Below are 25,012 nucleotides of genomic sequence, written 5' to 3'. Positions count from 1 at the left end.
AATAAAATATGAATTGTTAAAGGTTAAGTTGAACATAATTCAAAGCTTAGCATGTTAATTATATAATTTTAGAAACCAATTAGTTACTGCTTACTAGCTTAATCAGTCATTCTTTCTTTTTTGAAAAAAAATAGATGAAGTACATAAATTTATATACATTAAAAAGTTTAGTAAACTATTAATTTAATTGTTTTTAAATTTTATTGTTAAACTATTGCCTCTTTGTTATGTGGTCTCCAAAGTAAAACAAACTACTTAAATAATTTCAGAAACATTGAAATCATACTAAGTAATTCTTTAAATATTAAAAAATACAGTCTCTAAATTTTACTAAAATATATTAATCCAAAGACAAAAATAATGAATATTTAATATTGTATGAATCACTTAAACAATTTTATTACTTTAGAAACTACACAAGAAAGAAAATAATACTTCAAGTACGAAATTTATATAATTTGTTCTTAAAATTTTTAGCAGTCCCAGGAATACCTTTTTAAAGTTCCCGAACTGAGTTACACGTATCCGAAATCACAAAATGCTAATCTACAATTTTCCCCGATAAAAAATATGAAGAAATTCTGAAATTGCACAAACTTTTTCGAAACTGTTCTCTTGAAAAGAACAAAAGAAAAAGGAAACGGAATGGAGAAATATTTTAAAAAAATAATCATAAAATTGTGTACTTGTGAAATTGTTATAGTTCTTGCTTGCATACGTGCTTGGATCACTGCCCTAACAAAAAGGCTGAGTCAGGAGCGTGGCTCTTATGCAGTTTTCCAAGTATGCGCTTTTGTTGGTTAATTTAGTGTTAGGGAAGCTATGATCGCTTCACCGCTTTTCTTTCTTGAACTTAGGAAAAAGAGATTTGTAAGTTACAACAACAACAATTATCAAATATGCTACCGAACAGAACAATGTTGCCATAACATGATGTTTGGTTCAAAACAGAGCACACAAACTGTACAGCCATGGCCATTTTATGTTGGAACCGAGTGAACCCTTGCCTTTGTCGCACTTTCACCTCAGCATGCACTCACTCACTGCATTCATTTTTTTCCCTTTCCAATTGGCATTGCCATTCGTCATGCTCTCTCTATAACACTAAGAATTTGATCATTATGTTATGACTCTATTTTACTTTTTAATTAGGGTGAATGAATGATTCAGATCATGTATATGCATTATTTACTAAGAAGTTTAAATTAGAAACTCATTAGTAGGGGACCATTATAAACAAATTTGAACCGATGCCAATGAGCCATGCAATTATTATAAATGGAAAGCAAAGAACTTGTAAGTGTTTGCCATGTGATGCTTTGATGCTTCCGCGCCGTCTGACTCACAATAAGGTCCACCCGATGAACGGCTGTGATGTTTTGGAATGGGTAGAGAAACTTTCCATTCCCTTAAAATTTTGAGAAATACTAATACATTTTGGTAATGAACTTTTTATAGCATGTATTGTACTATTAACTAAAGTTTACTCATAAAATTATGACTAAGAAATGTTAAATACAAAAAGAGATTGCAACATACGCTATATTATTAGTTAAAATTTACTCATAAAATCTTTAGTGACAAAAGTCAAGTGTTTATAAGAAATCCCTTGCTTATCATTAATGAATCTATGTATATCATGCCACCGTGTTATTATTAATTGTTTTAATTTTCCCTCCTCTCATCCCTGGCGTACAGTTTTTTCCACGTTCACAAGGCATAAAATTATGAGGCAGCAGTAATAGGTCATTATCGACTGTTGCAATGACTTTTTATCTATGAAGGGTTGCATTGTTCAAGCTTTGTTATTGAACAGAGACCTCTTGTTCCAGCATTCCCTCTCTTGCACAAGATTATGGCAACATCGCAGTGTTGATGATTTTAAAGAATGACATAGAGTACGTATACAGGTTTAGTCTCGTGATTTGCACAGAAACTTTTCTAGCTTTTACATAAAATTAATTACGGTTTGAAAAAGTTTTTTTTTTATGTTAACCTTCTAGTTCATCAGAAAAAAAATCTGATTAATTTAAAAATTAATTGAGAAAAAATAAATTTAATCAAAAATTATTTTGATCAAATTTAAACTTAAGTACTAGTTTAATAATTTAATTTCAATCACTTAATTTACAGTGTGAAAAAGTGGGATATTAAGAAGTTGGCATAACATAATAGGATAGCCTTTGATTGGAAGAATAAAGAATCCAATGGTTGAAAAGAGGGAAAAGAAAAAATGAGATGGGTTTCCAATTGAAAGAGAGTGTTGGTTGAAAAGGCGCAAAAAACAAGGCACTTGGCAGCTGACACGCAGGCAGAGAGCATTGCCCACGGTGGCTATGTTGCAGAGGCCTCCACTGTCTAAGTGTAAAGTGCATAATAAAGTGGGCGCGCAGTTTTCTGTGCTAACCTTATTAGTGTAACAGGGTCTAAATCCACATCCATAGATAGCATCAAAAAATGAAATTACCTCAATACTATGTTCAGATCAATTTATATTTTTATATAGTACTTCAATTTTGATTCATTTGGAGTTTCATTAACGAAACTAAGTTGGTATATGATATTTTAAGAATATTGATTAAGAAATTTAATATATAAATATTTTTATTATAAGATATAAAATTATATTTTTTTTTAAATTTTTTTTAATGTTTTTTAATAATTTACAAAATAAATATTTTCTTATTTTAATTTTTAAACCAATATCTTAAAGACTCAACTAAGTTAAGCAAGCTGAAAAATGCTACTACTTTATATTGTAAATAAATAGATTTATAATAACTTAAAGAAAAGTAGTAGTACTATAGCAACACAAAAAAAAAATAGTAGTAGTAATATCATAACTGCATTATATTAATTATGTGAATCAAATCTATGACTGTAGCAAAATCCATGTAAAGAACATAATAGGACGAACAAAATAATCATTTTCATATTGTCTCATTCAGTATAAATGTTACTATGTTTGATGTAAGAAAAAATGCACAAAAATTGCATCAAATTGAGATTAACAATTGTTATAGACTGATTTCACTTGATTCAAGAATAGTATTGATAAATTTGCTCAGTTTTGATATCAATTTTCATTAATGTAAGATATTATTAAGCGGAATAAGTGTTTGAAACCTTTCTTTTAGAATAATATGTCATTATTAAAGGGTGGTTGATTTAAAAGAATTTGAAGAAATTAATTTTAAATTGAGAACGAACCTTTAGTTTTTTTTTTTGTGGACATAGAAAGAACATAGTTTAGCATAATTTTAAAGGGAAAAGATGAATTTTAAAAGTTATCTTAAAATATATCGTGCTAACTATTTAACCCTCTTATTCATCCTAGTGAATTATCCAGCATCCTCTTGTCATAAACATGAAAAATTGTTTCAGATTACAAGCCATCAACAGCCTTTGTCCAATGCATAAGCCATTTTAAGAACAACATTCACATTCAGCTTTCTATAATCTATAGTCTTGTCATTCAAATTTTCAAGTTAAATAGTAATAATATTTGAAATCCAAACATTAAATATTTTTTATTAAATTTAAAACTATTCACAAATTACATGTATTATTTGATGTGAGAATGAATCATGGAGTAATTTTGTTATCTAAATTTACTCATTATTAAGTAGTGTATTAATGAGGAGGGAGCGATGTCCGAAGAATGTCAAAATAAGGCGGAGGACACGCTAGTCATTCTGGATAAAAGTGGAAGGACAAAAATAGCCCTGGGGCTTGGTCGTTGGCGTTTAATTGTGGCGTGAGGGAGGGAGTGTGTGATAAAGGCATCATCATCATCCCAATCCCATATCATGAGCATTAGAGTGTACCTTAGTGTAATTAGTAGTGAAATATGAAAATGGAAGTGGTTTCATTTTCACAATCAACACATACCCAAAAGTAACAGAGAGTGACAATAGCAGAGCGACCCAATCCAAACACAGAACAAACTTAGTAGTAAAAGAAAAACATGACGACGGGTATCGTACGCGACCAGAATCTGGAGAAACATATTCACAAGCAGATGGGGTGCATGGCTGGTTTCCTTCAGATCTTCGACCGCCACCAGATGCTCACCGGAAAACGCATCTACTCCCCCAAACGCCTCCCTCCGGTAATAACACCTCCCACTCTTCATTCACACAACACCATTCCCCTCTTTCACACTCCCAACCTAACCGTATTTGTCTTATGTTTCCACAGGCCTCGCCTGAGCCGGAGAATCCCGCAGTCTCACCGGCGCGTTCAACGCCGTCGCCGGCGAGAGAGGTCACGAGTTCGGAGCCCCAGGCGAATGTTCCCACGCTTCCCGTTCTCGAATTCAAGGAAGGCACGCGGTCCTCGTGGAAGTTCTCGAGAGAAGCTCCGAGGTTGTCGCTCGACAGCAGAGCCATCGTGGACGCGAAGGGAACTCTCCACCTTCACCCGCGCGAGATCCCTCCCGAAAACGACGCCGACAAACAGCGTCGTTCCACCAGCGTCATTGCCAAGCTCATGGGCCTCGAGCCCCTACCAGATTCGGAGCCCGGACCTGGGCCCGGGCCCGTGGCGAAGCTCCAGAGATCCGCGTCCGAGTCCAGAGTCCCCAGAGATCCGCCTCTGCCCCTAACAACGCAGTGTCGTTTCTTCGACCCCAACAATTTCTTTTCTGCTCAGTTCACAACCAATGTGGTCTACGAGAATAACAACAACAACAACGCTGCCATCGAATCACGATTCGTTAATAGCAGAGTCGCCGCAGATCCACCGAAACAGAGGTTAAAGAAGAGTTTCTACGACTCCGCGGATTTCTTCCCCGAGCCGAAACACACCGTTTCGGTGTACGGAGAGATTGAGCGGAGGCTGCGGATGCGTGGGATTAACGAGCCTTCCAAGGATCTCCACACTCTGAAACACATCTTAGAAGCATTGCAGCTCAAGGGGCTTTTGCATTCCAACAACAAGCCCAACCAATCTCCCATTGTGGTTATGAAACCGGTTCGATCTGTGAACCGGACCGGGAATGATTATTCTCCCCGGTCCAGTCCTCGCCGGAGCCCCAGAGTTACAAACGAGGCTCGGAGGAGTGAACAAAATGAGCGGAATGTAAGGGGGCAAGGCAGAACACTGAGTTCGAGTCCGAACCGGAGGAAACAAGAACCGCAGAGGAGAGTGGGTGTTGATTCGAGAAGGGTGTCTCCGGTTAATTCGCCCAAGGTGAGTCCAAGGAGGAATGCAAATGCAACGTGTCAGCACGTGCCAAGTGGATCACCAAGAATGATGAGAAAAAATATTGAGCGTAAGGAGAAGGTGCTGTTGGGTGGGGCAGAGGATGAATCGTCCACCGTTTCAGACAACAGCTTCAGCACTTGTTCATATCCCGATACAGAGGTAGTAACTGTTACTTACTGCGGCTCATTTTAATTTTAATTTCTGTAATATACTATGATCTTAATGAATTAGTATTTATGGGAATGGTTGTGATTGCAGAGGTACAGGTCGGAAGAGTACATGGAAGGGAAAGATCTGCTGGATAGGTGCGATAAGCTTCTCAACAGCATCGCAGAAATAACAGCGGCCAACGAGTTGCAACCAAGTCCAGTATCGGTTCTTGACTCATCCTTTTACAAGGATGAGTGGGCTTCACCATCCCCGATAACCAAACGCTGCATTGATTACAAAGGTTAGTTCAGTGGAGAAGACACTTTTTATTTTATTTTTACCAAACTTATTGGCTTGTGTTAATAGTAATTGGAATTGGATTTTGTGGTGACGTATTATCAGTGTATGGTCAAAGTTGGGGTATGTCATCATCTATTGTTGTCTTAGATTAGACCCCTTTGTTTTGTTTTGTTTGGATTGAAGGAGAGCAGTGAAAATTTAACCCTTTGTTTGGATTGAAATGAGCACTGAAAAATTTAAAATTTGAACCGAGAAGAATTTTTCTCTTTACAATTTACAAGTTAATCTTTCTTATTTTTTCCTCTTAAACCAAATAATAAAAAATATATTATTATTTTTGTTTTTGTTTTTTTCCTCTCCTATTTTATTTCCAATGTTATTATGCAAGTGAAATGTGCAGGCGTTTTATTTATTTTTAAGCTGCTGTTTTGTTTTTGTTTTTGTTTTGGTTTGTTTCCAACTGCAAGTACGAGAACAGTGGATAGTTTGTCTTCTCCCTCTCCGAAAATCCCACCAATGTGGACCAATCATTTGATCCCAGGGATGTTGACATGGCATGACTTAGTTGGGCTCATTCACTTACCTCAAAACTGCACTGCACTGCACTGCGGTGCGGTGCCTGTTTTCTAATCGTACAATCACGTGGGACTGACTCACCTCGCTTCTTGAACACTCTCTGTCCCACCGAGAATCTTCCCAATTTTTTTAATTCACACACGCTATGCAAAACTTATTTGCTTTTAATACTATAAATTAATTACTAGTTAATGATAATAATAATAATGAATGTGGTGAAATTACATTGCAGATCATGCGGCGGAATCAGAAGATGATATGTGGAGTGCAGCATTGTGCAGCAGCGAGGAGGCAGCGTCGGAGGATTGTGATTTCGCTTACGTGTGGGAGATTCTGCGAGCTTGCACTTACTTGCCGGAAGAGAGCGACATTTTTCTGTTACTGGAGAAGCAGCAATGTCTGAAGGGGAAAGACACCTCGAAGGCTTCGACGCTGCAGAGGAGGTTGATTTTCGACACACTCCAGGAGATCTTGAACCGGAACCAGCAATTGCCGCCGTGGAAGGCGGTATCGTGCGGCGAGCAGAGGCAGCAGATCTGGTCGGAGTTTCGGAGGATCCGAGAGAGGGAGGAAGCGGAGTCGGAGGACTTGTTTAAGGTGATATGCGGAGTGTTGAAGAAGGACATGGCGGATGAGATGCGTGGGTGGGGAGAATGGCCGGTGGAGATGGGAGATGTCGTGTTGGACATCGAACGTCTCGTGTTTAAGGATCTTGTTGGCGAAACCATTCGAGAACTCGCTTCGTTTTCCCCTCAATCTCAATGTAACAACAAGCTACAACTACCCGCGCTTCGTAGGAAACTCGTCTTTTGAATTTCCAACCACAAACATCAAAAACAAAACGAGAAAAAGAAAAAAAGTCGCACGCTTTGTTTAAATTTTCGCGCGCTTGCCTTTTTTAAATTTTTCTTTTCCTTTTTTTGGCTAGCTTTCTTATTATTTTACTTTTACTCTCTGTCAATGACGAAATCGGGAAACTTTAAATCTAGGCAAAATCTGACCGTGGCTATCTTCAATATAGAGATGAATGAATGAATGAATGAAGTGTTGGCTTATTTTTTATTATTATTATTATATGTGGTGGGGGTGGTGTCTCAGGTGACAGGTGTAGTTTGATTAGAACTTGGAAGGAAGGATAGAGATGTTGCTATGCACAATGCAACAATTTGGATGAGTATGATGTCAAAACATAATGAGCTAGGAGAGAAAAACAAACCGTTGTTTAAACGCATCTGTTACCAGCAAATGCTAAGCGGCAAACTACCACTGAACACAAATGTCAAAACGTTAGCAATGATCGAGAGTTTTATTAGGGCAAAATAAGACGTGTGCATGCTTGTTGGGGAGGTTGTGATTAGAGGGGTTTTACCCTTAATTCTGGCAAGAAGTCCTACAACTTCAAGTTCACTAATCGGTAGTGGAGCCGCTACGCCACAATTTAAAATTACCCTGCAGCACTTTTGGTGCCCACTTGGACCCAACAGTTGGTTTCCATTTTTTGCTACAACTTGAAAATTGCACGCGACTACCAAACTCTCTTCAGTTTTCACGTTTTGATTTATTTAGTTTTGTTGTATAAGTCAGGTTAATATTTTTGAACAATTTGTAATCTTCTATCTAATACTTTCTGCTGTTCTTTGTTGCTCGCTCCACATTTGCAAGCATTAACGTATAATTACAATTGTTATGTATTGGGATTGAAAAGAAAAGGAAGCAAAAAAATGTCTCATTTATAGTTAAAACATAAAAATGTCTCTTTTATTATTTATTATATGGAACTCATCCTATCCGATTCATACACAATTAGCCTTTGCCTTAACTAAACAGCAGTAGCTCGCTCTATCTATAAAAATTTCAAAATATCCTGTTTAGTGACTCAAATTTAGGAAATCTAAATTGGATTATCTAATATAATAGTATTTACAAAAAGTATGTTTTGGACAATGTTGACTTATTTGAATACGTGAAATCTTGTTAACTCATGGAGTAACCCCCATCTATCTTTACCCGCCAGTTTTGAACAAAAGATCAGTGGTTTATTTTGTTAAAATATTTAAAGTTTGTTTATTATGAAAATCATTTATCCGCACTTAAGAGTGACAACTCACCTAGGAACTCAATGATGTGATAAGCTTCCAATCATCCAATGACCTACCCCGTCAGTTTTGAACGTTGTATGTCAGTACCCCATTTGCTTCTCTTTTTTCTGACAAGCAGATAAGGATAACTGAAGAATACATTGTTGCCTTTATGGCATGGAAAAATTCTTTGAACACTCAAAATCAATCAATTGACACGTTAAGAGAGATAGAGAAGAAAAAAAATATTAATATGATGTAATATAAAGAAAAAAAATAAATAAAAATTAAGAGTATTGATAAAATATTTAATATTTAAGAATGTCGACATAACTCTTGTTATGAAAATATGAAATCATACACACCTATTAAGTTGGTTTTGTCCAGTTTCGGGACTGCTATGAAAATTGTTTGACACCGATATTTTCGATTGGGAAATGCCATGACAAGACTCTGGATCCTCTGTGTCTCGGTCTAAATAGTGTGCCTACTCTCCCTGTCTTGGCAACGTGTCCGAATCCTATACCCATATAAATGGAGTGTATCACAAGTAGCCTTTGAAATGAGATTGACATAATTGAAATCGCACATGGTTAGATATTTATACATTATATCAGTTAATTTGTCTTCAATGAAAATGTAACATCCACAAACGAATAATTTTTGCATCAATACACATAATATCTTTGCATGATGCATACTAGATTATTCTTTCTGTGCTATTTTTAATTACATTCCCATCCTTAAGACGTGATAATTAATCCAAATGTTCGGCCCAATTAAGAAAACGTGACGAGAGAACAGTACCAAGTGGCCCACAATTGCTTAATCGGTTCCTTAATTAGTTAAAGTATAGTTACATAACTACTTTGATGGCAACGCGTCATCCAACGTAACTCGTTGGATTTCAAATGTAGCATGAGAACAAGGACGTACATGATGATGCAGATCCAATAATTCATACACTTATACTGCTATGTTATGCCGTGATCCCCCATGGCTCCTTTTCTTTCCTCAATTATAGGGCGATAGGAGGTACAACTCTGAATCTATACGTTTCTGCAATAAGTCATGTGCATTACAAGCCCTTCACCATCAACTGTCCATGGTATTATTAGAGCTTAATTTATTTTACACTGTTGAGTGTCAATTACCATACATGATTTTTAACTACTATAAAAATTAATAAATTTAACAAATTACCTTACGTGACGATAGTTTAAAAAACATTTACATTGTTTTTAATATAAAAAAAAAAACTTCTAATACTATCAGCCATGATGCCAATAACATATTAGGACTATCAATAGATATCCACCTAGAGAATTACTCTACTGACCTAAAGCACAAGTAGTTTCACTCATTGGTAGCTACTCAACTAATTTCTAGGTTTTAGGGAATCTCTCAGAAAAGGCTTGCCCATATCAAACAAGAAAATAAAATCCACACCCAAAAAAATGGTGGGAGTTCATATTTGATTTTTAATCACATGTGTCGACTAACATTAGCAAAATCATGTGCACTATTTTCTCATATTATTAAGCACCGAAGGTTAGGTCTTGGTGGGGCAGTGACAAGTAAGGAGCTATCTAAGCAGCATACAGTACCAGGGTAGCAGACTTTCCAGCCTTTTTTTAATCCTAAGAGGGCGTCAGCCTTACTCTTTTCCTTCATATTTGACTCATATTTTTTAACACATTTTTTTTATTGATTAAAATTTATTAAATTTTGTAAGTCCAATATCCTATTTAATGATTCTTATTCTTAATTTTATAATTTTCAATGAATGTTAACCAATAAAAAAAAGAATGTACTTTATAGAAATGTGTTAGAGTGTGACACTGATGCTCTCAAAGGGAACAGAACCTTTAAGCAAAAGGGCACGAACCTAACCACGTACAAGGCTTGTATATGAAAGAGAAGTGGATGAGGCGTGAAGTGGCAGTCACAGAGGCACATGCCACTGCTCAAGAACTCATTAAAAGTGTCAATTCCTTGTCTTCGTTGGTTGTCATGGCTACTAACTACTGTTGTCACCTCAGGCTTGGTCTCCTTCGATGGCCTTATGATAAATCAATGTGAACTCCATATTTATGGGCAACACTTGCGGGCTTTGCTTTGTTATTGTTGGCGTCAATGGTTAAGATTGTGTTTGATATATTCTGTGTGTGCAAATAGAAAATTATGTTAAGGATATTGGGAGGGGGGGCTTCCTTGTTTACTGAGTAAGACAAATTCTTATTATTTTTTTATTTTTTTTCAATTGTGTTGGATAATGCAGAGAGACCATTTGGACGATCTTTCATGTAGAAATTGTGGTTTATAGAAAGGCAAAATGTTGAAGGTACACCTTGTTTTGGGGTGCATAAGTGATAAGAAGAAAGAGAATACTAAATAAAATGTACATTCAACGGGAAGTAGGAAGTAACAAGTAAATATCTTGATATTTTTAAGGAAATATATTTTGACACATGGTAAAAGCTAATGTGTAGAAGGTATCTCCTATCATTTCTTCAAAAGATGAGAGGATATCTATAAATTAACTAATTATTTATTAATGGATAGCTCATTTTAGTTTATGAAAAAACTTATTCCATTATTTTTTTCTTTTTGAAGTATTTCTTAAAAAAACTTACTCAAACAATTCTTAATCAAGTACTCTAAAAAAAAAATACTATAGACAATACTGGGCCAACCGAATTATATGCTAAACACCTCACCACAAGGGCATGTGGGCCTTGATTGAACTAAATGCATGGACATTTGAATCCTGCACCTCTCCCATATAGTATCCTACACCTCCCAGAAAATGTTTGAAAAAACTAAAATATCTTAACACCTCCCTTAGACTAATTGTAGTCTTGAAACTTGTGACAACACCTCCCTCACAAGCATGCTCGTGTCACAACAACTCCTCCTTCACCCACGATGACAACGACCTCATCCTCCACATCGTGCCACCTCCTTCACCCTCCTGTGACCCCGTGACCCTGTGCCACTACCTTCCCCATCCTTCTTTTGTGTGTTAGGTTTCTATTGTGGGGAGGAGCATTTGTTATCGAACAATAATTTTGAAATTACCATTTTGGAACAAACATTCTAAAAGTGAATTTATGACTTACAAAAAGGTCATTTCAAAATAGTCTTATATAACCCTATTTCGAATGGTCATTCTTGGAGGTAATTTTTACCTTCCAACATAATTTTGAAACACTTATTTTTATTATGAAATAGTTATTTTGAAAGGTAAAATTACCTTCTAGAATAGCTATTCTAAAATAATTTTAAATAATCCTATTTCAAAATAATCATTCTAAAATAAGAAATTCTTGATGAAAGAATTAATATTTTTATCCATACATACATAAATTGGGAGGTAGAAGATTCAAATGCAAAATGCATGTTGGGTTCAATGGAAGCGGCATCGGCCCATTGATAGTTAGCGGTTCATCTTTCGATTCCAAGTCTTCTTAATCATGTGTTACAAGCACTCATGTGATACTCTTTATTTTTCGTTATTTTTAATAAAATATTTTGAAGGATTGATATTTGTCCAGTTAAAAAATAACTGTAGGAGACCAAGATTCCTTTTTCTTTTCTCTTACACCATAGTAGTAGTATTTATGAAATCTAAATTTTCTTTCCTCCTCTTTTTATTCAGGTATCTTTGATGCGTATTAACCATAAAAACATAGGAGACAAATTTATTACTTTCCGTACACTTAGGATTTAGGAACACTTGTTGAAGTAATTTAATTTGGTAATTGATGAAATTATGGGGGAGGGTCTTGTCAAGTGCCTTGATATGTTTGTCAGGTTAGGACGCGGAGTCCCGCAATGCATATGGATATGGGACGATCCATCATACTATTAGAGATGCCAATTCCATCACTCTGATGCAAGACACTTTATTAGACACTACATTAGTTTAGTAATCAAGGTGCACCTCACCGAGCCATTTCTGCTATATTATGTTTTTCAGGACTGTGCCCACTACCCAGCATAGTAATGAATCTCACTCTCGATTGTTTTGCATGATCTAATTCTCTTGTTTCACTTGCATCGTGTTTAGTTTTGTAGAAATTAAATGAACAGGAAAAGGTTTGTTTCAGTGACTTTTCTTCTCTCTTGTTTCGTTAAATTTCGTCACGTATTATGCCTTTTGGTGGTGCGAATAGACTTATCCGCTAGGAGGGGTATTTGTTTTATAATTTTTCAGATAAGGGGTTTGCTCTTAAGTTTGGACGTTGGATGGGTTTGGGAATCTTATACATGTAAATGTAGTGCTTGACCAAGATGGCCACCACACCTTGTGGTTTTCCTTTGGTCTATTGTTTTTAATAATATACATTCTTTTTTCTGTCTAAAAAAAGAAAATCAAATACATCACGAGAAGGAAAAGAAGATAGGATGTTTTAAATAATGAAGTTCTAGAGTGTCTTTTTTTTTTTTGTGAAGATTTTGTTTACTAAATAGTATTAGTGTTACGTTAATTTAGTTTCTAAATTTGGTGATCATTGTCAAATTTAATAACTATCAATTGATCTCATACTTATTGTTAGGAATCAAATTGATTGATGTGCATAATAAAGTTAGAAACTAAATTAATTCATGTGCATTAAAAAAATTAAAATTAAAGACTAAAAACAATTGATAATTACCAATTTAAAAGCAAAAATTTCCTTTTGAAAATTAAAATAATCAATAGTCATTTATTTATGGTAACCATTATATATTCTGTACTATAACAATATGTGAAATAAGAATAAAAAAGGGAGGAGGAAAGTGGCATTGGAAAGAACAGTATACTATATATATAAAAATTCCAGTGTCCACTTTCTCTACTTCTAGTTCTACACACTAGAGCGCCAATTAGTAACTTTCTAACTGTTGAATGAAATGACAGAAATCCACTTGCACATGAGACGTTAATGGCTTAAAGTGCATTGGACCACTTAGCTGTTTTCCTAATAATAATGAGATAAAAAAATGATGCGTGATGAGTCTCAGCTTTGTCAGCATATGAAAGGTGGGCCATTATTGTTTCTTCCTTGCTGACCTCAAACCCTACAACAAATCAATCTTCAGTCAAAACACTTCTCACCCAAAAATGAAAATTAGTTTGGTTTATAGGGCACCTGTGATGTCATTCCTAGGATTTTTTTATCCAATCCTAATATAAGCACAAAGCTAAGAATATTCCTAGGCTCAGTTTAAAAAAAATAATGTGAAAATTAAGAATTCATTGTGGAATTTGGCAAATGGATACTAATGTTTCTCACTTTTCTACTGGAACTGCAGATGAACAAGCTAATGTGACCATAAAAGAAACAAATTAAATTCATTTAACTACTAGTGTTTAGTAGTATTGAATGGATGTTTTCTGAAATTATTTCCTCACCTGCTGCATTAATTTATAACGAGGCAATTGGTTCCATGGCTTCTTTTTGCCTTGCCTGCATGATACATGAACAGACAATGTTAGCTACATTCTATTTTCTGAAGTTATAACTAGTAACCTTTTACATTAATTTGAGTTTCTTAAATTTTGGCTCTCTTTTGAAGACTTAAGAGTTGGCGAGTAAATTAATGTAAAGAAATATATTACATAGTTTAAAACACGGTTGATTCAGTGCTGGATCATCAGTTGATTCTGGGGGATCCTCGCCAAATATCATCTCACAACTCATGTCATCAAAATCTGTAAACCAAAAAGACACAAGTAACAATCAAAACTCTCATTTCATTTAAGTTGATTAATGAGAGTTTGTCAATCGTGTATTCGTGTACTCGTACGTATGAATTTTGCTCATTTACTGTGGTCCATTACGAGGTCCTGTTATCTGCGAGTAAAATGAGCTTATTCCGCAAAAGGGCTGATGCATAATGTTGATTCTGTCCTCATGATGTGATTTTCAATGCTTTTGGTGAATTGAACTCACTTTTTGTAGTGGGTTCATGAGAAATATGATGTCATGTCTGTGGCTACATTATCAAGTTTTAAAAAGTAATCCTATTTTATTTATTTTTTCTTTCTAAAACTAAGGTATTTTCATGGTCGTGAGTGATTAGACTAGTTAATCTTTTAAGAAAGTAGAACATCACTTAAAAGAACAATTCCTTTATCCCTAGTTAAAGCTCTATTTGCATGATCACAAATTAAACTCTCGAATATTTAAGAATTCAAATTACTAGCCGGTGAGTAGGATTTTTAGTGAATGAAGAGAGTTTACATATAGTTATCTTAAAATTTTATATTTTGTTGTTCCCTAATTTTATATATTTGAATTTTTTGACTTGTTTTTATGTGAGGATAAATGAATATATCTCTTATTTAAGAAAATTATAAATATTTATCTTAAAATTTTATATTTATACCTCTTACTTTTGTGTGTTAATTTTTTTTTTTCTCACTCTTTTATATTATTAGATTAATTTTTGAAAATAAATTATCTCCACCAGCCTGGTGGGTGACATGCCAATTTCTTAATGAAAGCATGCAATGCAATTCATGGGTAAGTAGGATGGCAATTTTCTTAATGAAAACATGCAATGAGTGTATCATGATACGTATATGAATTCTGGAATTCTCGAGCCTCAGTTTGGACGGTTCTACTTGCAAGTTGCAAATTGCAATGTGGCATCCTTAGTGTATATCGGCCTTTTCCACTTATCTCTAGTTTTTGGGCCTAATGCGTCACATTTGCCCACTTGAGAAGGTTCTTTTATTTTCAATTTTTAGCGGCCCTCCTTAAAACAGAAAAGAAATTGATGTCATAAAAAAAATCACAAATTAAATGTTTTTGATTCATATAAATGTGATTAAATTTAATTTTAAATTTACTCTTGGTTTATATATAAAAAAATATTTATATATATATAGAGTCTTATTAAATTTATTTTTTAAAAATAATTCCTATAACTATTTAGTGATACCTGACATCGATTAAGTCATATTATATTTATTGTGCATGACTCATTCTATGGCAGCCAATGATTTGGTTGGTACAGGGATGATATGATAAATCTGTACTATATTTTATTTATAAATTTGTTTGTCTATCAGTAATAAAAATAATTGTTATGCTCTCGAAGATGTAGACGTACTTATCCAACCTCTTTAAATATTGTGTTTGTATGCGTGTTTACTTTCATCTTTAGGTTTTTGATTCTTATTGCTAACAATTTTAAAATAATACATAATGAAATATACTTATAAATATATAAGATTGGACTAGTGATAATAAAAAAATGGAAGAGATGGGCAGTTTGAATTTCTTCTTAACAAAAACTAGTCATACCATTTTCTTTTAAATGTAGGTATCAAAACAAACAAAATTTTCTTTAAAAAACTAAAAAAAATAGTCATATTTACAAAAATTAAAAACATATTTTACTCAAACATTATAATCCCACTAACAACTGTTTTATGGACATTGATTACCAAAACAATAAATAATAATTTTTTATTTCACATCATGGACTCATGGTGTGGTTGTGTGTGTTTAGTTTTCCATTGAAATAGAATTTAAAATACAATTGTTAGGAAGTAAATAATTATTTCTTCTTATTTAATGTTTAGGAATTCATACTAACTAAAAAAAATTAAACACACTTTGTATTAATTAGAAATCACAATAATTAAGCAATAAGGTGCCCGAGTAACACTTTCAGATTTTCTTCATAAAAATTTTACTTTCAAATATTTAACCAATACTTTAAGAATATTTATTAGTATTCTCTAAGATTATACCAAACCTCTTAAAGTGGGTTCCATAATAATATCAAAGAAACAAATTATTTGATACAGGAGTAGAAATTTCATGCTATTCCCATGTTTTTTTTTATCACATATCCGATCGTATTCATGACACTATTAGTTCAGAAAATGAAATGATTTTTTTTAATAAAAAAAATATCAAACAAAAGTTTGTGCAATGATAAATACAACCTAATTTAACATTAATATTTAAATATAACTTAGAGATAAACTCGATATTCGATATTCAATGAATCTTTCAATGATTAATTTGAGTAATTGCTATTAAAATGCAAATTAAATTCGTCTATGTAAAAGTAGATCTCTTTGACCATGGACATGTGCTGATGTGCTCATAAAAATAGTTAAGGAAACTTACTAGGAACCATGTTGACTGACATACCCAGAGAATCTTTTATAAACGATTGAGATGGGAGTTTGCAAAGATTGATACACATTCCTACACAATTTGTCTCTTCTAAGAACCTGCATATATTCACTATTCTATTATAATTTTAAATATTTACTCTTAAATAAAGCATTTTTTAAAAACAAGTTTTGTTCTTTCTTATTAAGTCATGTGTCTTTTTTTCCCATCAAATATATCATTTTTTGCTTTAATATTTATATTCTTTTTTTTCCTCTGAAAATCTCATTACACATAATTTTTTATTCTTAATTAATAGTGATAATATTTTTTAATTTTTTTAAATTTGACTTGCATTAAAAGAAAATGTACAAAGTTGCTAATTTCCGTTTAAACAAACTTAGAGAGGGGGAGGGGGAGATGTTAGATAGCTTGGGTGAAATCATTAGAATGATAATGGGAGTGATAGTCATGATTTTGGGAGTGGCATTACCTTGGATAGTGATCATGATAGTCATAGTCTCAATGAAGTATAATAATTGGAGGCCAGAGAGTGTATTTAGGTTGGTGAATTCACGACAGTTCTTTGTTAAAGATAAAAAGTTCCAACAGAAATGAAAGCTAAATTAAACTTACCTGCACTTTTTTATGTGGACTACATTTCTTTCTCTTCTCCCCTCCACCTCTGATTCTCTCACCTTCACATGGTGAAACTAATGGGATTAATTAATCTTTTTAGATTGATGAATGAACAAAACATAGCTTCGAAAGTAAAAGGATATATATATATATATGGCTGTCCATTATATTATTTATATATGCAAAAAGTGGGAATTGATTGCTTTACTACGCATATTGCATGATGTCTTGGGTATTAATCAGTACAACACAATTTTATATTATAATGCATAGTCCTTTTCTCAAATTTTATTCATTCTATTCTGTTCCCCGTAGGACCCCAAGGTTGTTTGTATTTCATGCTTGATGAAATGTACTCCAACTGTACCTTCCTCAAATGGTTAATTAGAACAAATCTTAAAATCTATTTTAAGAAAAATTGATTATTTAAAATAACCGATATCACTCTCATAAGTTTGTAAAGATCAGAAATAAATAAATTAAATTGTAATGAGAGAAGAAAAATATAAAAAATAAATTAATCGAATGAGTGAAAAATGTAAAAATCTCATTCTCAAAAATAAATACAATGTGCAAACCTATAAATACGTTATTGTTATTAATTATTTGAAAAATGAGACGTCTTAGTAATAGTCGTGGATCAACACTCAGCGTGCATAAGATCCCGATTTTCCTTTGGGTCCACAACAACATGGATGTGGTTTAGCTTATCCCAACTTCTATTGGGCAATTCTACTTCCTATTCTGAAATCAAAACTAATTTTCCTCAAGAGAACAGTTAAGAAATTATAAAGAGATTAATTTTAATAATCATCTTAAAAATGACATTTAAATTAATTATTTTCTTCTATTTAAATGAGTTTCAACTTTCAATTAATAATAAATAGGATCAGTAGCATGTACTCATCATAAAACTATATATAGTGTGGGTTCCTTACCTCAGAGGGCCCGACTAACCAAGCAAAGAACAAAGTGGTGAAGATGGCAAACAATTTCCTTGCGAATTTAGAGGGTGGTAGCAGTGTCCTTATCTGCCGTTGCTCATGCATAACAACATATAATTAATCATTGCTCACAGTTAAACTCAGCTTAAATTCCAACAGATTGGAAATTGCACAAATGGACAAGAAAGACCTTAAACTAGTGTTATTGTATATTGGAATCAGCAAGGAAAAAGTACACTTCGAAGAATCAACAAGGATACATTTTTTCTCCACTGGTATAATGCCAAGCAAATGGAAGTGGGAAGTAGTCACTTTGAAAGACACGAAACATAGGAGAATGAAAAGACAAGATATAGGAGAGGATTAAAGCACAATTGGTAGTAACTGAATTTCTTAAGCAGGCTAAGAGAGTTCCTGACCATGTATGAAAAAGACTTTATTAATTAAGAGAAGTAAAATTCACTTTAATAATATCTACGTCTCATAAGATTAGTCTCATAGTTTCCGACTATATAAATATCTTATTTCCAAAAGCAGAACATTAATGCACAACTCACCAGTAAAAGCATTGGCTTGGGAAAGGCTCTGTCAAGGGATTGAATGACAAGTTGATGCTGTTCAATAGGACTAAATCTCTGCGAAGCCAGGGTAGCTGCCTCTACCAGGCTCTCATAACCACTCTTACTATTTTTGAGTCCTGCATATATAAGACTTAAAATGAAGAAAAATGAAAAATATTACAAAACTCATTGAAGGGTATGAATTAAAACTTGAAAGCCAGGAACCTGTTGCCTCTTGAACGCATTTTGATAAATAGTTTATGGCTATGCGATCAAACAAGCCATCTTTGTACACATGATTAGTTTTTCTTGCTTCTCCTGAAATGTCATCAGCAGGCCTTGCCAGCACTCCAACCACACAAGGTTGTTTTAGTTTCCAGTGAGCTAAAGTTAGTGTTGGACTATTGCACTGTGCAACCAATTTTGCTTCCATTTGTGAGAGAGAGAATCAAGGAATGGAGGGATAAGAGGGCATAATTAATTATATAGAAATAAGAAAAACAAATAGTGTATGGAAAGCATCTTCACACATAGCTTATGCTCCTGATTCGGAGATAGTGGTATCGGGTGTGTTACATGCTTTATTTTGTAGCCTTATTATACGGAATTAGCTGAAGGCACAACGTGGCCAATTACTATTCTCAAGTTTCTTGAGAGAGGTAAACGTTCTCCAAATAAAATTGCCTCCACAGAAAAATACCATATAGAAAGCAAAAACAAAAACAAATTTCTTGTTGGCGTATACGTTCTCCTATCATGACACAAATATATAATGAATTAATAATTTCATGTTATTTAATTCTACGCAAATAGGATAGTTTTTCCTTCACTTTTTTGAACCTGCAAAAAAAATAAAAATGCTAGCTCTAACACGTTACTTCACATAACAAACTTCATATAATTCATATAATTGCCATGTCAAATAAATACTATTCAGTCCCTTCAAAATAAATACTATTTTAATTAAATTCAATTTCATATGATGTATTCCCATTTTTTTTATCGGATTCCATCTTTTTTTTTTCTTTTTCATTCTATTATTTCTCTCCCCCGCCTCCACCTCCTATCGAAAAAAAAAATTAATTACACGTGGAAAATAAATCTATTATATATATATATATATATATAAAGTTTGACTATATGAAGTGATGTCACCTTATACTTTCATTTTATTCTCTCCTAAATTATAATTAAATGACATTATTCAATTTAATTATTCATTCAAATAAATATTATTCTATTATGTAAATAAATTCTATTTTATTATATATTCATTCTATTCTATGAGGATATTATTTAATTATTATTATTATATTTTTGTAAATAACTATCTTATCATAAATACCTCAAATATATAATTGATTGATTAATTCAATTATTAATTAAATAATTATTATAATTGATTAGTTCATATATTAATAGATTGGTATATTTAAAATCTTAAAATGATTTTTTCTATCATAATAAATAAAAAATAATTATTTCATCAATTAATTTGTAAGGTGTGCACATGAAGATTTAAACCATGATGAGTTGATCCATAATAATAATTTAATTATTACATATTATTATCTAAACTTTGTTGTTATGACTTCTTTTATACACTTTTTTCGTTTTTATAAATTCACATTTTAAAAAAAATCACACAATACTTTCTCTTTCTCTCCAATTTCTTACACTTAGTCATTCTCTTCTTCTTTCCCATCATTGTCAACTTTACGATATGCCAACATTTCAAATTTCTATGATCCATTCTCTTTAAAACTTTAAAAAATCTTGCGTGATTTGAGTTTAAATTATAACACCTAAGTAGACATGGCAACACAACCCGCACCCGTCGGGTTCCACCCGCCCCCGCCCCGATTTTAACGGGGAAAAGCCGAATTAACTGGGTCTGGGTGCGGGTGCGGGGAAAACCCGTGGTTTTAATGCGGGGCCGGGGCCGGGGTCGGGGGGTAGTCACACCCGCCCCGCACCCGTATACGCGAATTTACCAAATTACCCTTATTTTACCCTTAAATTAGCAAGTATATATGGAGAAGGATCCTGAAAAGTGAAAACCTAATTTCCTTCATCACTCATCAGCCTCCTCTGCGTGCGTTGCTTCCTCCTTCTTCACTGTTCACCAAATCGCAGCCCTCTGCTCAGCCCTCTGCGTTGCTTCCTCCTTCATCACTCATCAGCCTCCTCTGCGTTGCTTCTTCCTTGTTGTTCGGTGCAGGTTCGTTTCTTTCTCTCTCCAATTTAATTGCTTTAATTTTAATGGAATTTCAGAGTCAACTTGTTTCTCCCTTCTCCGCCGTCCACCGTCGCTATTGATTCTCCTCCGATTACACTGTGCTTTTTTTGTTCAACTGTAAAAACTTGACTTCACTTCTCTGCATCTCTTCAACCACAACTACAATAGATCCATTTTTTTTTAAATAATTATGAAGGGATAGAAAATATATCAAGAGGATCTTATATGTGTTGAGCTAGCTTACCGTCTTCCTGTTCAGTTTTTTATTGTGAGAAGTTTTGTACTTGATAACTTTATTTACTTAGCTGAAATGAAAACGCAACGGCGAGGCAAGTGACTTTTTCGAAGAGAAGAAGAGGATTAATCAAAAAGGCTGAAGAACTCTCAGTTTTGTGTGATGCTGATGTTGCTCTCATCATTTTCTCTTCTACTGGCAAGCTCTTTGAATACTCTAACTTAAGGTCTTTCTTTCTCTCATGAATGAAAATTAGAGTTAGAACAATGTATTTTTTGGTACTTTTAATTTTTATATTCTTAAAGTTTATGTGTGCATCAATGGAAGCAGACTATAAAAGATGAAAGGAAGTCTATAAATACATTTTCAGAAATAATGAAAACAATGTTTTGATATTTATTAAATTTCTAAAAATGCTAGATCTTTTTTCAAAAAATGGAGAAAATATTGATCTACATTCTCTTATGCTTATTAAAAGTGAAAACAAACACAGGAAACATTTTTTTTTGTTTTTGAGAAAACAAACACAGAAAACATGAAAAGTAGACAAACTCCTATGTTGTGCATTTGTTTAGAACTTTTTTTTTCAACTTTTATTTCAGCTAACATTAATTAGAGTCCCTTTTCCTGTGTTAACAAGACATGGTTGTATGTAATCTTATGACGGAGTGTCATGTTCTTTTTACTAGTGCTGAGATTTTCAATTGTAATTTTCTGAAGTTGTTTGATTAAGTATCTAAGATAACTACTTATCTTAGCATCATTGTGCAAAGTGATGAGATTGACATTTTGAATCTAAGTTATTTACTATCTTTTGTTGCTGCCTGTCCTGTCTTAGTGTGTACAGTTTAGCCAAATAAAAAACTTATTATGTGCAATTAGTTTGAAGAGTTGGGTTCTTCCTTCAATGCAATCAATGTTTAATTTGTGACCTGTTTGATGGCTCTAACAGTAGCTTGTATAGAATTTCATAATTTATGTTAGTAAGTTAAGAATTACCATGAAAAGCCTTATAATATAACTGGACTCTTACTATTATGTTACTATTAAAGATCTTTTTTTTCGAAGAAGCTTACTATTATAGGTCTTAACACTTTCAAATGCTTCAGATCTTATTATTTAACAAATAAACTTTGCATTATTGATATAATTCATAGTATTATGAAATTGAAAGTAAGCATACTCAAACAAATATGATGAATTTGTCTAACATCGGAATATGATTAATTTGATTGCTTGTGTTTGTGTTTTATCACTTTATTTATATGTTCCATTTCCATTCTCAACCCTTATTGTTTTATCTTTTTGGTCATCCATTACAGGGGATAGTATTATAAGCATAGAGACTAGTGATTAGTATTTAAACTTGAGCCAACAATTTAAAGGTGAGTATTACCAAGGTCTACATTATTGTTTAAGCATATTTCAACTGTCCCTTTTTCCTTTTTTTACTTGCTCAATGTTGATATTGCTGTAATATTCCTATCATTTCTTGCTTCATTAGGAATTATTGAAATGTGACTCTAATAGATTTTTTATGAATTATTGGTTTTAGATGGCAAATGAAGGTACCTCTCAACCACAATGTCCACTCATTTCTCAAGGAAGTACACATCATCCAACTCTAAATGGACAAGAAAGTTCACATCAACCAACTCCAAATGGACAAGAAAGTTCACATCAACCAACTCCAAATGAAAGTGCTAACCCGTCAATTGTTGCTCCTACTCCCACAACAACCGATACTATGGAGGTTGATAGTGCAGCAACACAAAACCGTCCAAAAAGGCGTAGAAGTGAAGTTTGGGATCATTTTGAAAAGATCATTGTTGATGGAAAAGTTAAGGCTAGATGTAATTATTGCAAGAAAGATCTTGGTGGATCATCAAATGACGGGACATCACACTTAAAAGGACATTTATTGATTTGTCCTCACAAGAAGATTTTGGAAGGTAAAACGGATAAAGGACAGACATTTCTTACTGCTAAAACTTTGCAAGGTAAACAAGAGTTGGGTACTTGGAGTTATAATGTTGAAAATGTTAGGAAAGAGCTTGCACATGCAATTATTTTGCATGAATATCCACTTTCGATTGTGGATCATATTGGTTTTAGAAGATACTCAGCTTCTCTCCAACCATTATTTCAAGTCCCTTGTAGAAATACTATAAAAAAGGAGATACTCAAAGTGTACGAATGTGAGAGATCATCAGCTTTGAAGTTGATAGAAAGGCTTGAAGGAAGAGTGGCCATTACTTCTGACATGTGGACTTCGAGCAATCAAAAAAGAGGGTATATGGCTGTGACTGCTCATTACATTGATGGAAATTGGACTTTGCATAGTCAGATTTTGAGGTAATTATATTTTCTTCAAAAAATAGTTTACTTATGTGAATGTATGTATGTTCTTGAAAATTTAAGTTTCATTAGTACTCTGTTGCATGCATTAATGTAAATGGTTTATTAACTTTATTATTTAAGTTTCATTAATATTATAGTGAATCTTATTATGTTAGGTTTATTTATGTTCCTGCACCTCATACAAGTGAAAGACTTAGTGATGTGTTGGTTGAATGTTTGATGGATTGGAACATTGATAAAAAATTGTCTACTATCACTTTGGACAATTGTAGCACAAATGATGCAATGGTTGAAAAAATTAAGGCTAGGCTAAAACCAGATTCACTATTAAGGGATGGGGCCTTACTTCATATGCGTTGTTGCGCACATATACTAAATTTGATTGTAAAAGATGGCTTAGAAGTTGTGAAAGATGGGGTAGAGAGGATCCGGGATAGTGTTGCATTTTGGACTGCAACACCTAAAAGGAAGGAATATTTTGAGTCGACAGCGAATCAGTTGAAAATCTCTTGCACCAAGAAATTGGCTTTAGATTGTCCGACTAGATGGAATTCCACTTACAAGATGCTTGAAGTTGCCATTTTGTATGAAGATGTATTTAATCGATTAGCACTTCGGAGAAATGGGTACACTTGTTTGCCAACAAGTTCACAATGGAAATTTGCAAAAGATATTTGTGAAAAATTGAAATTGTTCAACTCTATCACTGAAGTGTTTTCTGGCACTAAGTATCCAACTGCCAATGAATACTTTCCTAAGATTTGTGAGATCAAAGAAGCAATACTTGAGTGGATTGAATCCTCTGATGAATTGATAAAAAAAATGGCCGAGAACATGTTGGTAAAGTTTGATAAGTATTGGAGTGTGATTCATGAAATAATGGGTGTCGCTGCTGTTTTGGATCCTAGGTACAAAACTGATTTGCTTGAATATTATTATGCAATCTTCTATGGAAATGATGTTGATCATCAAGTTAAGTCAATCCGACAATTGTGTTATGACTTGTTTTATGATTATCAATTGAGAATGAACAATGATTGTAGTGGTGATTCTCAAATATTGGAAGCTAATGTTGGTAATGTTGGCAGTGATGGTTTGAAAAAATTTGATTTGTTTGTGATTAAGAAAAAAAGAGCTAGAACTTCATATGTTAGAACAGAGTTGGATGTTTATTTGGATGAGGAAGTTTTACCAAGAAGTCCAAATTTTGATATTTTATTGTGGTGGAAGTTGAATGGTGTCAAGTATCCAACACTTCAAGCAATTGCAAGAGATGTGTTGGCGATTCCTGTTTCTACTGTAGCTTCTGAATCTGCGTTCAGTACCAGCGGTTATATTGTAAGCCCTCATCGAAGCCGACTTCATTGGACCACTTTAGAGGCTTTGATGTGTGCTAGAAGTTGGTTATGGAGTGCTGAGAACTCGGGTAAATTTTTAATTTATTCATTTAAATATGAATGTATTTGAATTAGTTAATAATTTTGTATATTTTAAAGATTGTCATTGTTTATATTGTGTTATATTGATAGGTAATTTTAATTCTAATGTGGGAAATGAAAATGCTATTTACTCACTGAAATGGAGTCTGATGATGAA

The 25,012-nt window shown here is 33.5% G+C and overlaps 2 protein-coding genes across 8 annotated transcripts; one reads left to right on the top strand and one right to left on the bottom strand.

The window, feature by feature from the left end:
- The first annotated feature begins 3,663 nt into the window (after nucleotides 1-3,663).
- Nucleotides 3,664-7,296, top strand: LOC100777397 (protein LONGIFOLIA 1). Its single transcript, XM_003520147.5, has 4 exons — nucleotides 3,664-4,111; nucleotides 4,201-5,367; nucleotides 5,467-5,659; nucleotides 6,467-7,296. The coding sequence occupies exons 1-4, from the start codon at nucleotides 3,968-3,970 to the stop codon at nucleotides 7,045-7,047; spliced, it is 2,085 nt and encodes a 694-aa protein (XP_003520195.1). The 5' UTR covers nucleotides 3,664-3,967; the 3' UTR covers nucleotides 7,048-7,296.
- Nucleotides 7,297-13,004: 5,708 nt separating this feature from the next.
- Nucleotides 13,005-19,161, bottom strand: LOC100782912 (beta-carotene isomerase D27, chloroplastic). Of its 7 annotated transcripts, none has more exons than XM_006574986.4 (8): nucleotides 18,807-19,160; nucleotides 18,579-18,718; nucleotides 18,016-18,108; nucleotides 17,075-17,151; nucleotides 16,475-16,557; nucleotides 13,921-14,013; nucleotides 13,714-13,768; nucleotides 13,005-13,379 (listed from the first exon to the last, which is right to left on the bottom strand). In XM_006574986.4, exons 1-7 carry the CDS (start codon nucleotides 19,012-19,014, stop codon nucleotides 13,722-13,724), a joined length of 741 nt encoding a protein of 246 aa, XP_006575049.1. In that variant the 5' UTR covers nucleotides 19,015-19,160; the 3' UTR covers nucleotides 13,005-13,379; nucleotides 13,714-13,721. The 7 variants fall into 7 exon arrangements, with proteins under 7 accessions (XP_006575049.1, XP_006575048.1, XP_040862784.1 ...); XM_006574985.4 differs by having other exon boundaries at nucleotides 16,451-16,557; nucleotides 18,807-19,159; XM_041006850.1 differs by having other exon boundaries at nucleotides 17,075-17,136; nucleotides 18,807-19,158.
- Nucleotides 19,162-25,012: the final 5,851 nt, after the last annotated feature.

The sequence above is a fragment of the Glycine max genome, chromosome 2 (genome assembly GCF_000004515.6).
Source record: "Glycine max cultivar Williams 82 chromosome 2, Glycine_max_v4.0, whole genome shotgun sequence".
Lineage (NCBI taxonomy): Eukaryota > Viridiplantae > Streptophyta > Magnoliopsida > Fabales > Fabaceae > Glycine > Glycine max.
This window is presented reverse-complemented; position numbering and strand designations above follow the sequence as displayed.

Coding starts and splice junctions, on each gene's coding strand:
- LOC100777397 (XM_003520147.5), top strand. CDS start 3,968: ATGACGACGGGTATCGTACGCGACCAGAATCTGGAGAAACATATTCAC. Junction 4,112..4,200: donor CCCCCAAACGCCTCCCTCCG/GTAATAACACCT, acceptor ATGTTTCCACAG/GCCTCGCCTGAGCCGGAGAA. Junction 5,368..5,466: donor GTTCATATCCCGATACAGAG/GTAGTAACTGTT, acceptor TTGTGATTGCAG/AGGTACAGGTCGGAAGAGTA.
- LOC100782912 (XM_006574985.4), bottom strand. CDS start 19,014: ATGGAAGCAAAATTGGTTGCACAGTGCAATAGTCCAACACTAACTTTA. Junction 18,719..18,806: donor ATGCGTTCAAGAGGCAACAG/GTTCCTGGCTTT, acceptor TTATATATGCAG/GACTCAAAAATAGTAAGAGT. Junction 16,558..17,074: donor GTCCACATAAAAAAGTGCAG/GTAAGTTTAATT, acceptor GAATATATGCAG/GTTCTTAGAAGAGACAAATT.